This window comes from Malania oleifera, chromosome 3 (genome assembly GCF_029873635.1).
Source record: "Malania oleifera isolate guangnan ecotype guangnan chromosome 3, ASM2987363v1, whole genome shotgun sequence".
Lineage (NCBI taxonomy): Eukaryota > Viridiplantae > Streptophyta > Magnoliopsida > Santalales > Ximeniaceae > Malania > Malania oleifera.
Window position 1 is genome coordinate 96,884,974 of NC_080419.1, and position 17,633 is coordinate 96,902,606.

The 17,633-nt window shown below is 33.4% G+C and overlaps 1 protein-coding gene across 1 annotated transcript; it reads left to right on the forward strand.

The window, feature by feature from the left end:
* The first annotated feature begins 15,288 nt into the window (after positions 1-15,288).
* On the forward strand, positions 15,289-16,813 carry LOC131152361 (EG45-like domain containing protein). The gene is made up of 3 exons (XM_058104202.1): positions 15,289-15,434; positions 15,537-15,840; positions 16,675-16,813. The coding sequence occupies exons 1-3, from the start codon at positions 15,317-15,319 to the stop codon at positions 16,679-16,681; spliced, it is 429 nt and encodes a 142-aa protein (XP_057960185.1). The 5' UTR covers positions 15,289-15,316; the 3' UTR covers positions 16,682-16,813.
* Positions 16,814-17,633: the final 820 nt, after the last annotated feature.

Below are 17,633 nucleotides of genomic sequence, written 5' to 3' on the forward strand. Positions count from 1 at the left end.
AATCTAAAATCGAGTGTCACTATGACGTGCTTAAGAAGCGATTAAGAGCCATCGAAGGAACTAATGCATTCGATTTTGTTGATCCGGCGAACCTTTGCTTAGTATCGAAGGTGGTATTAGCACCAAAATTTAAGATCCTGGACTTCAAGAAATTCGATCGAACCCGATGTCGTCGAACCCATCTGCAATTGTATTGTCAGTCGATGGCGGCGTACTCAGACGACAAGAAACTGATGATGCACTACTTCCAGAGCAGTCTAACCGGTGCAGCAGCCAGACGGTATATCCACCAAGACAGGGTGTGAATTCGCATATGGAGAGATCTGGCCAATGCTTTTATAGCTCAATACCATCATGTGATGGAAATGGCGCCAGATTGGATGACCCTGCTAGAGATGGAAAAAAGTCCTACAGAAACTTTTAGGGAATATGCTTATAGGTGGAGAGATGTGGTGATCCAAGTGGACCCCCCGATAGGTGACCAGGAAGCCATCACGTTGTTTGTGAGTACACTGAAAGACCCATACCGTGGACTTCTTCGGGGAGCAACTCCCCATGATTTCATGGATATTGTGACCATAGAAGGAAGGATTAAAGGATTGAAGCCAACATCAAGGCAGGCCGAGTCAAGAATAGTAATGCTGAGACTGGTCCAAGCAACAAATGGACAGGTAGGAGGAAGAATGAGGAAGCTCAGATGGTTTAAGGGCATTACCATCAAGGAGGCAGAAACTAAAGGACTAATAAAAATTTTCCTTTTGGACCCACCGTCAATCAGATAGCACATGCAAGAACAAGACCTCAGATCGGGCCTACGTCCACCCGACCGAATGTTTAGGCACAAGATAAAGGCATTGAAAGGAGTTTTCAAAAAATTGACCCCATCCCGAGGCCATATGCTAAGTTATTCACATAGTTGCTTGGAACTGTTCCAAGGGATTCTGTTCCAACCCCCACTCCACATTGTTACAACCCCGAGACTCGATGTGCATATCACTCCGACTCCTTTGGTCACACTATCGACCGTTGCTGGGCATTCAAAGACAAAGTACAAACACTGAGAGACGTAGGGTGGTTGCATTTTGATGATAAATAATCTAGAATTCAGAGCGATCTTTTACCCAACCACGGGGAAAGCAATGATTAAAGGGTTTGGAAGCCAAGAATGGGCAGAGAAGCATGCCGATAATGGGGATTCCTCCAACAGCTTGAACAAATTGATTTGCCTTTTGATCCTCAGAATGGAGAAATTTTGGTTATTCAACTTACTTCATGTGATGTTTTTGTTATCTTTGTTTTTCTTTTGTAATCTTTTGACAATTTCATTCAAATTATGCATTTCCATTATGAATTCAAGTGTCAAGAATTTTTGTGCTCATGTTTCATGCAAGAATAGGGAAAACAACAATACCAGTATTCATGAGCCAGGAAACGATGTTAACTTTTAAAAATTCAAGTCTGGAAAGGGAGGATAAAGAAGATGAAACAATTTTCCTCATCCTATGAATTCACGCGTCAAATGGTGTTGTTTGTTTCATAAGTTTATGTTGCTCATCACTTTTATTTTAATCAAATGACAGATGCCCATGCTTGGACGACCATTTTTCCCACAAAAAGAACCAAGCATTGGTTTATCACTTGTTACATGGTTTGAGTTTGAATGTCAAACCTTTTCTTCTTAAAAGTCATTTTCCAAAATTAAGCTAGGTTCGGGGTTTTAGGAGTCTGACAAATTGTTAGAAAAGGTGTATTCCCAAGAGGGGGGGTGAATTGGAAATATTAATTTTTCTCCTAGGTTAAGTTAGAAGTCAATATGTTTTGGTAACCTAGGGTCCTTCTACACGGTTCCAAATGTGCTGATAAATAAAATACGTGGAATTTAAATCATGCACATCATTCATACAATAACATATACGTGTGGTAAATATAAAGTGCTGAAATGTAAATAGAAACACGATATGTTATCCGGGTTCGGCCAACTGTGCCTACATCCCCGCCTCTAGCTCGCAAGCTAGAGGAATCCACTAATAACTCACTTAAGGGTGGAGCGGCACCGTTTACAATTAGGTCAAATTAACACAGGGCTGACCTCAACCTTCACCATGTCAATTAGCGAGGCTGCTAAGTCATGCACAATTTGAAATTCATATTTTTCCCTATACCTAAAGAAATGTATGAGAGTCTTCTTTCCATCCCAATTGGAATCAGATTATGTGGGCCTCTATAGATGAAGTTATGCATTTTTTTTGTAAAGGTACGCAGTTGCCTTCATCCCAGCGAATGTATCCACGTGACACCATTTCAGCGAATGTTATGCTTGTGGATTGTTGATCCCCATCAACGTATCCATGGATTTTGTTATGGGGCTACCATCGGCGCTGCATGGTCAGAATGCCATCTGGATAATTGTTGATAGGTTAACAAAGATAGCGCACTTTCTACCCATTAAGATTAGCTACCCTATGAATCGGTTAATAGAGATATACATACAGGAGACTATTCGACCCCATGTAATGCCGGTATCCATAATCTCGGACCATGATCCACGTTTTACATCATGGTTTTAGAGGAGATTACAGGAGGCATTGGGGACTTAGCTCGCGTTCAGCACCGCCTTCTATCCTTAGAATGACGGTCAAACAAAGAGGACCATTTAGGTACGCGAGAATATGGGGGTAACTGGACTCAGTATATGTCATTGGTGGAATTTTCTTACAACAATAGCTATCAGGCAAGCATAGGTATGGCTCCTTATGAGGCACTTTATGGTAGGAAGTTTCGTTCCCCTTTATACTAGAGTGAGTTGGGTGAGAAGCGAGCTGTGGGGCTAGAAATAGTAAAGCAGGCGTACGATAAAGTCTGACTTATTCGAGATAGGATCAGTGCAGCATAGAGTCGGCAGAAAAACTACGCAAATAATCGCTGCCGGGAATTGAAATTTGAAGTGGGTGAGCATGTTTTCCTAAAAATAACACCATTGAAGGGGATCATGAGGTTTGGGAAGAATGGTAAGTTGAGCCCTAGGTTCATTGGTCCATTTGAGATACTCGAGAGGATTGGGTCAGTGGCCTATCGACTGGCTATACCACCATCTCTATCCAGGACTCATAACGTGTTTCATGTTTCTATGTTAAAGAAATACATCCCTGATCCTTCCCATATCATCAGCTATGCAGACTTGGAACTCAGGGGTGATCTAGCATATGAGGAAGCTCCAGTTCAGATCTTAGACAGAAAAGATCAGGAATTGCACAATAAAAAAAATACCGTTAGTAAAAGTCCTATGGAGAAATCACGTGGTTGAGGAAGCCTCATAGGAGCTTGAAAATGAGATCAGATGGAAGTATCCCCACTTGTTTTGAGAAGTTATAATGATAATGTATATATTAGGATAGTAATTTTCTTTAGTTTGGTACAGCGTAACTATAATATAGAGTATAGGATGGGTAGTATTTTGGTTTTGGGAGAATTTTCTTTTATAGTTGTAATCTCCCAGAACTACCCATGTAACCACTGTATTCCTTCGCCATAAGTGAGGGCAGGTAATAAAATAAATAGATCATTTTCCTTTAAGGGATGATGAATTATATGAATAGTAAATTTCAAGGACGAAATTTTATAAGGAGGGGAGAATGTAGTGACCCGAAGAATAATAGTATTTTAATAATAAAGAGAGAGGAAAATGGAAACAGGAACAGAAAGAGGTAGTATTCACGTTCGTTGATGACATCGCACTTTGGAGGTAAGAATAATTTCAAGAAATTTCCAGGCCTCGTTGACGAATACAGGGGTTTCGTCGACGAGGTTCCGTCTCGTTGATGAGAAAATACCGAGAGAAGAATTTGGACTACTCTGAATTTCATCGATAAAGGGTAAGGTTCATCGACAAAATTCCTTAAGGACTCATCAATGAGATGACGTGGCTCGTCGACAAAGCCTGCAGTATAAATAGTCCTAAAGTCATTTTAATCACAGAAAATCAGCACCGCTCTCTCTTCTCTCTCTCTCTCTCTCTCTCTCTCTCTCTCTCTCTCTCTCTCTCTCTCTCTCCTACGGCCTCTCCTCCAACTTTCTTCGATTTCGGCCCCATCAGTCGCTGGATCGATGATCTAAGGACACCACAACGCTCTTGGTGAAGTTCTCTTCAAGTCTTCCGGAGCAAATTGTCGGTGAGGTAAAGTTAGAATTCATCCCAAATCTAGGGTAAGGTCTTTCATTCAGAATTTGGCTTTTTAGAAGTTGTAGAAAATGATGTAGACGTAGAAATAGTGACATTTTGTTTTGGCGAAAATTATTTTTAGGGTGTCGAGTAGGAAACCCTGTGGGTGTAGGACCCGTCTCAGTAGGGGATTTTAGTAGGAGTTAGGTAAGGGAAATATGCTATGCTAAACAATTTTACTATGTTTCAGTATAAACTATACGTTTTTATCAGATGATTATTCACGATAGAAATCTATACAGTTTATCATTTATGTATAATATGTTTAAAATTACTGTGTGGCTTGAGAATATGGGTATAGTAAAGAAACATGTTTTATAGTATTTTTAGAATATACAGCTAGTGGTTATGTTTTATAGTAATTACAGAATACCATGATTATATAATTTTCAGTACCATGATTATACAGTTTTCAGTACCATGATTATAAAGTTTTCAGTGCCATGATTATACAGTTTTCAGTACCATGACTTACAGATTACAGTTTAGTTCAGAAATATAGATGATACAATTGCAGTTTATTACAGTGCCATGGTTAATATAATTAGTTGTATATATAAATATATTATATAGTATCAGACCCTGTTGGACCATACAGCAGAGCACGGTACTATAGTTATAGATATTCAGTTCAGAGTGCAACCACCTATTCAGATAATACGTGGTAGTAGGTCGATCGTATAGTGCCCTGACATGGACAGGCTCCCCATCAAATATGGGTTGAGGAGGGCAGATCAGACCGAGGGAGTATAGTGGTTTACCCTGGTCAGCCAACTAGGGTAGATCCTGCCTACGGGCCGCACAACCCTGTCATAAGGGGTTAAATCATGACACATAGTTATCCACAGGGAAGTTTTCAATTATTATTATGTATACACAGATTTGTGGAGATATAGACTATACTTATGTACATTAGAAGTATTTTGACTAGTAACCTAAAATTACAGATATGTTAAGCAATATGGAATTGGTGGCAATTTCTGTTATTTGTATAGTATTCATAGATCCAGTTATATATGATTATATAGAAATAGATTTTCATAGTATTGTAACTCATTTGCCATGCACTAGTGATAGCATATTTCGTTTTACTGAGCGTTGGCTCATCCCACTTAATTTATATTTTTCAGGTGATCCAAGTAGGAGAGCAGATTAGGCTCGCAAGTAGAGGGGTTTCACTGACGACCTGTCAGTAGAGAGTGGGTATGTTTTTGGAGTATTTCTGTATAGACCTAGCCCAGTTGAGTGTATTTTGGGGAACAACCGTACATGTATATTTTGGGACCATTTTAGCACTCTAGTATTGTATATAATTACATATGGTTATGTTTATTTGATTTTTACTTCTCGCTACTTAGGTTGATGATTGGTTTTAATCACGTGTAGTATCAGAGCATTTTAAATGTTATAGTATACAAAAACCAAAAAAAAAAAAACCCCAGTTAAATAGCAGGTCATTACAAAGGATGTGGCTATGATGATGGTTGCTGGGTGTATGAGATATTTGCTGACCAGAGAGTGAGAGTGAAAGACGATGCTGAAGTTGGTGGCTTGTAGTTGGATCTACAAGAGGGCGAAGAGCAGGTCGTGAGGTAGGCAGGGAAGATGGTGAGGCTTGATGGGTGAGGATGATGGTGTAAAGTGAAGGGAGAGCGTGAGAATGAGAGGGAGAGCGGGGGAAGCAGAAGTTGAGAGAATGGGAGATGGGAGATTTGAGAGGGAGAGTGGCTCGGCTCCCCTTTCCCAGAGATGGAGGTTGAGGGATATGAGGGCTGTGTGGGATGGATCAACCATGAGAGAGAGAATAAACGAGAGAAATGAGGGAGAGGGAGGTTGTGCGAGGATAACGAGTGAATAGTGCCCCGTGTGCGAGTGGTGAGTGAATAGTGAATATGGAGACCTCCCCCTTTGCTTTTTAGATTTCCGTTGGGAATCTCTTTATAGGGAGTTTGCAGTTCACGCAAAAAATTAGTTCCAATAGAAGAATAATTTCCCCATATGCGCACGTAGGCTTTTTCTTTTTTATTTATTTCTTTTTGAATTTCTTTTTTCTTTGTTAGATGTGCACCTAAGGTTTTTGTTCGCACCCATTGTTTGTTCATCTTTTTTCTCTTATTTTTGAGTTTCTTTTTCTTTTTGTTTTTTTTTCTTCTTTTTGTGTTTTTTTATATATTATTTTTTTGCTTTTTGTTTGTCCAATATTATTCATCCCAAAATGAAAATTTAAAACTTAGTTCTTGGACATTGAAGGACCTGGACTCGGAAAGACGACTTGATAAGAATGTTCAAAAAAATCAATTTTAAAAAATTAAATGACTCAACTCGAAAAAATTGAAAATTTAGAAAAACTCAATTTAAAAATTAAAAATGTTCAAATTGAAAAATTCAATTTTAAAACAAAAGAGACCTATTTTTAAAAATACCAGGACTCGACTTAAAAATACTATGACTCATTTTTTTTTTAATTATTATTATTATTATTATTATTATTATTATTATTGGAAAATAACTTGGACGTGTTTTTTTGAAAATAATTAGGACGGGAATCAATTTTTAAAAAAGGATCCTCCAATTTTAGGGAATCGAAGTCAAATTTTATTACGCCAATTCTCCTCAGGGTTGCCTGGTTAAAATTAGGGCGTCTACAGTAGCCAAGGGCGTAATGCACATTGCAGTGCACAGGGTATCTGGAACCTAGGTGCAAGCCAAAGGCACATTCCTCATGGAGGTTAGGCTCACATTTTCTTAGTAGAATTCTCCTTCCTTCTCCCATTGATGAGATGTGTGGATAAGGGTGTACAAAAATTATCAAAAACCTAAAAATTGCACCAAAATTGGACCGAAATCACAAGTAGTTTGGTTTTTCAATATTTAGTTTTGATTTTTGTTTCGATTTTAGTATAGGAAAAGTTTCAGTTTCGATTTTGGTTTTAGGAAAATAACCAAACTGAAAAACGAAAAACCAAGTAAATATAAATTATGCATATTAATAATATATATATATATATATATATATATATTTGTGTGTGTGTGTGTGTGTGTGTCAAAATATTATATGTCCATGGTCCTAGCTTTAGTAGCTAGGGTGTAACACACGAGAATATAAGCCTTAATATAAATTTCAAAAAAACTGCATTAGTGTTTTGGGATTTTTTGTTTCTCTTTTTCAAATTTTTGAATTAGGATTTAGGGTTTCTTGAGTAGGAGTGGTGAGTGTGATCTGTCGTCCGCTTCTATCTTCAGACCCGTCGCAGCACCGTAACCCTCAATCGCCTCCTCTCCAACTCTCCCAAGTCACCACCACCACACGTCATAAACCATCCAACATGAACCCTTGCGAGCCTATGTAGCCACCTGACTGGGTCGGTTGCGCCATAGTCGCCTCGCTGTGTCAAGGTCTTCTTCTTGTTCTTTTTCAGCTCAAGGTCTAGTTTGCTTCTTCACTTTGATACACTACTGCTAGAGTTCTTGGAGTAATAGTATTATTATTGTTAAAATAATTTAATTGGTGGCTCTTTTTGGATGCAAAAATAAAAATTACGATCGAACATCACTTTCACCTCCTCCTACTTTTGATTGATTTGCCGAAAATTTTCTCAACAACCTTTGTACAAAAAAATCATTGTATGATAAAATTATCGACTATAAACTAAAAAAACCATAATTGAACCTTCCAATATTCGGTTCTCTAAAGAGTAGCCCATTCAATTCGATTTCATTTTAGTTCAACTAAAGTAAAAAATCACACTTTTCGGTTTCAATTTTTGAATTGCCTTATAACTGAATTGAATTGAACCAATTTCACCCCTAAGTATAGCTGTTCATATATTAAATTAAAAATATATGAGAAATCACATGTATGGGAAATGCAAAAGACGTTGCACGAAGTAACATTTTTAAACTAAAAGCACTATTTCGTGCAACATTTTTAAATCGACGACATCTTTCAATTAAAAGACACTGGTCTATCCAGCATTTTTTAATTTAATACATGCCGGATGGATCATCATTTTTAAGCTGCATCAATTTTGAAAAAAACAAAAGAAAAATTCAATTCTAATTATTTTTAATTAAAAAAAATATTAAAATAAAAAAACTCGGCTGAGCAGCAGCTATGTACGTAACGTACGCACCTAACTAAGCCGGCTTCCAGAAACTTCAAGTTGGTGCGAATTTGCGTGACAGTTATTATCATGTAGCAGGTTTGACATTGGAGATTTCCAAGTTTGGCCGCCAGCCGGAAATCAGATAGCTATCAAATATATATTAAAGTAGAATGGGAGAGGGGAAAGTTCTATTTATTCTTTTTCTGTCCATTTACTCTCATGGACTTTTGGTGGGTTTTGACCTGACACGATTGTCAAACCCTCCAGAAACTAGTATTTGTCTCATAAATTATTCTGGCCGACTCTTTACAATATGGGGCTTAGGGCCGGCTCTTGACAATATGGAGCCCTAGGTAAGATTTATTCAGGAATCCTTAATATTTTATTTAATATTTTTTTTTCTTTATTCGTTTTTCATATTCAGATTCATATTTTCTCGTTGACATAATTAAATTTTAAAATTAACACTAACTATAAATTGACAAATTATGTAAACAAATAAAAATAAATTTAATAAATTTATAAAAATAATAGATTGAAATAATATAACCTGATTATTATTATTATTGTAAATCAATCGGTGAGTGAGACTTTAGAGATATCGGATTTTTACTAAATACAATGCTCTAATCTCAAAACAAAACAAAAAATTCAGAATGAAAATAATAGAAAAATAATGCACAAACATTGAAATCAAAATTAGAATTGATGAAAATTACAGAGAATCAGACGTCCAAAAATGATGAATACAAGAGTCGGAGCAAAAATTATAGAAAGACCGAGAAATGAGAGTGAGAGAGTGTGAGAGATGGAAAGATTTTTTTTAGAAAGGTTAAGAGAAAGATATGAGAGTAATAGATAGTTAGAAATATAATAAAGTTATTAGTTAGGAAGTTAATGAGACTTGAAAAAAAAAGAATTAAATTGCATTTATTTTATATTTTAAAATATAATTTCATTTATTTGTTAGTTGAGAAGTTAATGTATGGGAAAAGAGCATAATAAATAATGTTAACATTATTTAATTAAAAAAAATTTGGGCCCCCAAAAATATATTATTATATTAAAAAAAATTTGAGAGGTCTCAAATTTTTGGGGCCCTAGGCAAACACCTCAGCCGCCTAATGGTTAGGCTGGCCCTGAAATTATTACGATAATATTTTGAAGAAAAATAAACACTAATCTCTAGTCGTGTTCGTAAAAAGAATTAACGAACTTCACTAGTTATGTTGTGAAACGTAGGATAATTATGATAAATACTACGAAAAAAATAAAGACATAGATAAAATAACAAAAACATACAAACTTTTGGTGATCCCAAGATCACGGGATCGATTTCCCGTCGAAAGTTTATCCCGGTGAATTATTAGGAGTGCGTCAATGGGTGGACGACTTCCATCCCCTCTGGTTTAGTGTTATACTATAGTGTCCAAAGTGATGAGATGGTAGCTGGAGTCCTCGAGTTAAAAAAATTACACACACACATGCACACACATACACACGAATTTAATGTGATTTGACAGTATGCCTATATCTATAGGAGCGAGCGACGATCGAATTCCATTTTTATCGAAAGTAAAGTTAGATCATATGTATTTATACTAACTCTAATTGTACAAAGATATTAGAAAAATTCTTCAAATACTCATGTACCATATCGCGAGGGTGTTGTTCTACTTAATATGAGTCACACACTACAACAAATTATATTTAGTTTAACTTAAATTATATATAGAGAATAGTTTTTTGAAGTAATTAGATTGGATTGTTGATCCTAATTTCATACAAATAGAGCATGTGGATTGAATTAATGATGAAGCGAGGGTGCAAGCTAGCTGATTTATGCAATCAAGCCTAAGTATAATGATAAAAAATAATAATAGGATAGAGGAAGAGAATGTTTAAAGGTTTCTTAAAGAACGTTTTTAGTTTATTTTGCATCAATAACATAAATAATAATAATTTTCAATTTTATTTATATTTTTTATTGTTATTTGTTTTTTTTATAAATAAAATTAAACTATTGGAACCTATTTTATCTTCAACACAATGTGGGTACAAATAATTTTCATAAAAAAAATATAAAATATAAAATAAGTTGAAAAATGTAATTGTAGTAGTATAATTCGTAGGTTGAAGTATAGTGATTTGGTATTCAACCAAAACTTAAGGGAAGTTTTCGAAATTCTTGAAATTTTATGGGAGATTCATGAAAATTTTAAAATCTAATGAGAGGTTCTTGCCTTTTTATCAATTTTTTTTTAAAAAATTAATCTCCTTTATTCAAAATTATTTTTTAAAAAACCATAAACTATTAATCCAAAACAAATTTTTTAATATGAGCCCATGAGCACACAAAAAGACATGAATCTTTTTTGTAAGTTTCAATCCATGAGAAACTAACGTTACAGTTAGATAGCTCATCCTCAAAACCTAGATATTAAGGAGAGAATGTTAAAAGGATCTTATACTAACTTATGACTACCTAGAAAGACGATGTGGAACTGGATGCACACCAACATTCCCCCTCGAGCTCATGGGAGAAATGAGATGAGGAGGAGTCCAACCCACAAAGGGGTCAAGTAGCCCAAGGCTCAGCTCTGATACCAAGTTAGAGAACTCATACTCAAAACCTAGATGTTAACGAGAGAGAACTAAAATGATCTTATATATAGATTTAGAACTGTCCGGAAAGGCGATGTAGGACTGGACAAAGAGCAACAATTATCACACTATCATTCTCTTTTGTATTATTATTATTATTATTATTATTATTATTTGGTTTATGTAATTTTGAGGCATTTTAGAGTGGACAATTGGCCTAGAGGGGAAGAAGTCAAAGCTGGGCACCTAAAATTTGTTCAACTCACGAGAATAGTGCACGCCCGCATTTAAACGTACCAACCAACCGCTCCGCCGGTTGGACCAGTCTCGCCATTGACCTCCTTATTTCTTCCTTTCTCAATTATCTACACGCATAAATATATATACAATATCTTATAATTAGAGAATTTCAAGTTTTACATATCATCTAAATTAAATGAATTTGTAACTTGTATTGATCATATTATCAAAAAAGGAAAAAAAAAATACATCAAACAGTGAGCGTCCGAAATTAAATTGACCATTTTCGTCTTATGCAAATTGGTCATTAATTATATTTGAATGCTATATATATATTTCAAGGTGTGAAAATAATTTTTTTAAAAAAAATATAAAATAAGGCTGCTTGTTATAAACTCATTGTGGTTCATTTTTTTTTTTTGGGACCCCGTCTATGCAGGAGTTTTGTATATGGACTGACCTTTTTTTCATTTATTTTTTTCCTGAAGGACCATATTTATATTAAAATAATATAATCACAGGTACACATGTACACATTAGCAAAGATCTATGTGATGCATGGATATTATTTTAGTGTACTTATTTGTTACGAAAAGTTTATTATTTAGGGATTATCATATGCATATTTGTTTATTCAAAAGTATGTGTATATTTTATTTTTGTAAGATAAAATATTAGTGATTAAAAACTTATAAAAGTAGTTAACTAAATGTGTTTCTTTTCATTATAATAAAATTTATGAAATGCATAAGTATCTTATATAGTGTTTTCTTACTCTTTTTTAGTAATTTTTATATGCTATCTAAAATTCGATAGCCTCTCCTTTATTATTTCACATTTAACATTTTTAATTTATTTTTTAGAAGTTTCATTTGATTTCACAAGATCAAGAAACAAACAGGTATATCTTAATTTTGTAGGAATGTTTGATTAATACACTTTTTCCTTGATTTTTATTAGCTAATTGAAATATTAAAAAAATATTTTAAAGTTTTATTATTATATATTTTGAAATTAATATATTTATTTAATTAATTAAGTCAATCGTATCACATCATCATTATTATATCAATATCATATTTATTAATAGCCCTTGCATCATTAATACAATAAATTACCGAAGGATATTTGATTATACAACACGACATATGTTTTTGTCAAGGTTGAATGATTTAGTGGTAAAATAGCTGACTTAGTATAACTGGATAATGATTTTTTGAGTTGGTGGATTAAATTTCACCATATGCTTCTCAGATTAAATTTTACGAGGGAGACATTTTCCATTTAAGGAAGAGCATTTGAATTGGACTCAACTATACATGCATGTGTTCTACCAAGCTGGTAGCCATACATGTGGAAGATCGAGGAATGTTGATGAGTGGACTCTTATAGTTTTGTTCGTTTTCCATAATTGAATAGTGACTCCTAATTGATTGAATGACAAGTAGTAACTTCTATTCAAAGAGAAGTGATTAAAACTCCCAAGTGAGGGAAAGATCGTTTAAAATTCCATTAGTGATTTTGTCTCATATAAAAAAATATATAGTAGAGGATGGTGTTATTATATATACAGTTGGGCTCTAGACCTAATTACTTAAATGTTTGAGTCAAAGTTAGTCTTCATCCGTGTATATCAAACCAGTACAAAACTCTCTTAATCCTCACATTTGCAAAGAACAAAAAGTTGTCTTTTATGATTTTAACCTATTGTTCTTTTTAACAAAAATTTGACAAAATAATCGATTGGATTAATTGTAATAGTTAATGGTTAAAAAAACTTAGTTGATTTAATTGATTTTAAGATTTTTGAAAAAAAAAAATACATCATTTAGACGTTGTCCCTCATATGACAAACTCCGGTATTTCCACCTCAATAAACTAAGCTCAAACCTAATTTAACTGTACATGAATCTTTTTTCTTTTTAGTAAAAATTAAGCTTCACATTTTCATCAACCTAGAACATGGTGATTTGACCTACACTAGTGTTTGGTATACTCTAGGTTTGATTCGCAGAATGTCTATTTTTAATAATAATTTAGTTATAATAGAATTGTTTTAATTAGCAATACAAAAAAATTTTATTGATATCATAAAACAAATAAAAATGTAAAACATTTTGAGTCTATAACAAGTAATAGATAAGAAATAACCATTTACATATTTCACCGTGCAATGTCTATTCCTTTCTTATATATGTTAAATGACATCATAAGAAACATTAAATAAATAATTATTACTAACATTTCTAAAATTTTCACTATATTCTACATTATTTTAGAGAATAGGTATTTCGCAAACCAAACAAGTCGTTGGTAATGTTACAATAATTATTATCAATTTTTTAAAAAAAAAAAAAAAAAGTACAACTGTGTTTATATCCGCAGAAACCAGAAAATAGGTTTCTAGATTAAGTTACGAGAAGGCTAGCGGCAGCTTAAAACTAATCAAGGAACTAGAACAACTTGTTGACATAGCTCCAAATTTGTGCATTTGTGAGTCTGAAATTTGAGGTCTTAAATTTGGATTTGAGTGGTTTTGAACAAAACTCAATATAATTTTGTATTATATTTTATTCAAATTAACATAAATTCAAATCTAAAACCTTTGTCAAATATAAGATTAGTTTCTCAGACAACTTGTATTGCTATAAATTCTACATTTATCTTAAATTAGCAAATTTTTGGACATACACTATTTGTGTGATTTATATTGGCAAAAATTATGTTTTTGCAGAAGAATAAAAGCTATGGAGATTTGGAAAGTTATAGAGATATTTTAAGGAGGGCAATTGTCCATTGAAATTAAAACTACTCTCTCTCCACTTAATATTAGCTATAAGCAAATTCTATGTACTTGCTCCACAAACTCCTTTTTTGGAAAAAATATATATATATATATATATATATATATAAATAATGAGCCTATTATTGGGGATAATGTGAGAATATTCTTAAATAAAATTATTTCTATTAAGATTTTCTATTTCAATATTTGTTAAATTTTCTAAATAAATGATACAACTTGTAGCAGGACGAAGGTTATTTTACAAATAATGTTGATTGAAAATTACATTCTCTTGAAAAGACTTATAAGGAACGATTCCTTCACATATGATCTGTAACCTACCAATTACGAGACACCACATTATCATTTTGATCATACAAGTAAGAAGCATAATTTCGTATGCAAATTTGAATAATGTGGATCCCATATGACTTTAACGGGTCTACATATATGACATCTTGTGATTAGTGTGATGCAAATGTTATAAGGAGGAACTATTTATTATAACACTATGTTTGAGGACATGAATTTTGGACCTTAGACTTGAATTTGGATGAATTTAGAAAATTTTCAATACAATTTTATATTACATTTTATTGAAAATATAATATAAATTTAAATTTAAAGTTAAAGTCTTTCCAAATATAGGGTAAGTATTTTTCTATCATTAATTAATTAATATTAGAGATGCAATAAATGTAGGACTTAATATGCTTGCTATATTTGGGGGAAAATAAATATGATTGTGTTGAAAAAATAGAAGGTCTATTTAAATTGGATATTATTTACTCCAAAAAAACAACCTATTATTTTTCTTAAACAACAAAAACAAAATGACCAATGTACCCTCTTCTTTCCTTTGTTTTTTTTTCTAATAGCCCGGAGACTCCAGCCACCATCGCGTCACTTTGGACTCTATGATATGGCACCAAAGTCGGGGTGTAAAAGGCGCCCACCCATTGACGCATTTTTGATAATTTATCAGGGTAAACTCTTAAGGGGAAATCGAATCCATGATCTTAAGATCAACAGAGTTATAAATCGCCCTTACCACTTGAGTCAACCCAGTTATGCAACTTTTTTTATTTCTTTTTCTTCTTCTAAAAAGTAAAAATTCTAGATGTATCATTTAAAAAATTTTAAAATAAATATAGAGCTTTTATTATCTAGATTCAAACTCTAGCACGGAACATCTGTAAAGCATTTAAATTAAAGAGCTAAAACATAAATTTCTTAAATGAACGCTCTACATTTAATTCCTCAAAAAAAAAAAAAAAAAAGCAATTAATTCAAGCAATAAATATATAAATAGAAATTCAAGGCATGCCCATAGAAATTGGTGAGAATTCCATTGCTTGAAGGATGTGCAGGTCAAGGCTTCTTCATCTCCTCCCTCTGCATTGCCTATTACTACTCTCCCTCTCCCATCCTTCCCATGCCCTCATCGGAGCGGCTGCACGTTACGGCCCCACTTACCAACGTAAGTAATTCATCCCTCCATTTTAATTATTTATTATAACAATTAATGAAGAAATTAAAATGCCCTTTTAATTATTTTTTTATATATAAATAATTAATGCAGCCACCGCTTGCCATGGAAGAGACTACTCGCAGTTCCCGACGAATTTCATGTTCGCGGCGGCGAGCGATGGAACATGGGACAACGGCGCCGCGTGCGACCGGGAGTACAGGGTGAAGTGCATCAGGGCGGCGGCGCCCGGAGCTTGCGCTCCCGGGGAGGTGGTTATCAACGTGAAGGTGGTCGACAGAATGAGCACGGCGGTTTCTAGGCCTTCCCTGGCCGGCGCCAACCTCGCCCTCTCCCTCCCCGCCTTCAGGGCGATCACTACCGGATTTCCGCAGTTCGCCACCATAGAATTTGTTGAGTACGTACATTTCATTAATTTATTTTTTATAACTATATATAACATTTTTTTAAAAAAAAAATGACGAAATTTTATGAGAAAAATTGAGTCCTATCCAATATTAAATATAAAATTAGATAATCAACATGCAAGTCAAACAGGAAACAAACTTTAAATTTAGTAGATAAGATTATTTAATTTTAATATATACTCTCATTTGCGCTAGACTTAGATGGACAAAAAAATATAGAGACACCATATTAAACAAGTAATGGACAATGTTATATACTTGCTGATACTCAAAGAGCTCATGATACATATGATTTATTGTAGTACTAAAATAATTGAGTCTTAGGTCCAATTAGTTGTACAAAATATTTTTTATTTTTTATTTTAATTTTAAAAAAATTAAAAGATATTAATTTTTTATTTATTTATAATATTTGTATGAAATAAATGAACAACAATAAATAATTTTAGTATTATTTGTTAGTCAAAATAGTTTTATTGTTTAAAATAATTACAAAATGCTTTTGAATATTACTCTATAATTGGAAAACAAGTTATCTTTTTTTATAAATTATTTTTAAATTTTTAATAAAATTTAAAAATATATTTTACACATTTACCCTCTTTATTTTCTGCTTTTTTTTTTTTTTAAATACAGATGTTGAAACTTTTTAAAAAAAAAACTAAAATATTTGTAATTTTAAAAAACTAAAAATTAAAAAATGAAACTTATTTTTCACATCCAAACGTACCCTTAAATTTCCCAAATTCTTTTCTTTTAAATTTTATTTTTGACGCTAAAATGTATTTATTCATCCTTTTTCTCTGTGATTTCTTCCCATGCAGGCGTTGAGGTAGGGATCGCATTTAAGGGAGCTTCCGCCATTTAAAAATCAATTCTATAATGGAAAGCATTCACAAGTATTTGAGAGTGTAATACCATACTCCTTAAATAAGAATGGTCAATGTATTTTTGTTTGCTTAATTGGTCATTTCATGAGTCCATCGCAATTAATTAAATAATTATTCAGTTCTATTTATCCTTTGGTCAAAAAAGGGATAATAAAGCTTACACATGAATGTGATATCATAAGCACTCAATACTACCATATTGTTATTTTTTATTAAGCAAAATCCATTTGTAAAACAATAATACAATTTATCTTTATTTAACTAAGTTAATAAATGATTATTATCGCAATGTCCCGAAAGGGTCAACTCCCAAAATACGGGATCGAGTCTCCGTATCACCTCGACCAAATAGCGAGCTCGAGATTATATGAAAAGGGTAATGCATGTGATGAGAAATGTGTCAAAATATAGTTCAAAGGAATCACTATTATAGTTATACCAACCCAACTACATTACAAAATAAGTTGTAACCAGTATATTCCTTTCTGATTTAATTGTAACCATTTTTATTCTTTGATTCCTCCTGAATTGTATATATAGACACTGTTCTCATAAATAAAATATATTGTACACATAGCAAGCATTCTATTGCTGTCAACATGGTATTAGAGCATTCGTGACTAGCTTGTCTCCAGATCCATGGAGTTATCCTCTTCCTTCCTTCCTTCCCACGGTGCCTTCCATTGCTTCTTCATTTTTCTCACATTGTTACCACCAAACTCACCATAGAGAACTATCTCCTCAAAAAGTTCTAATTATATCTTACCTAAGGAGTCAAGACCTCTTCTCCTATGTTGATAACTTGCTTCCTCCTCCACAGAAATTTCTCCCTGTAACTACAGAGCAGCCACCCAAACCTGACCTTACCTTCTTCACCTGGAGACGCACTGATT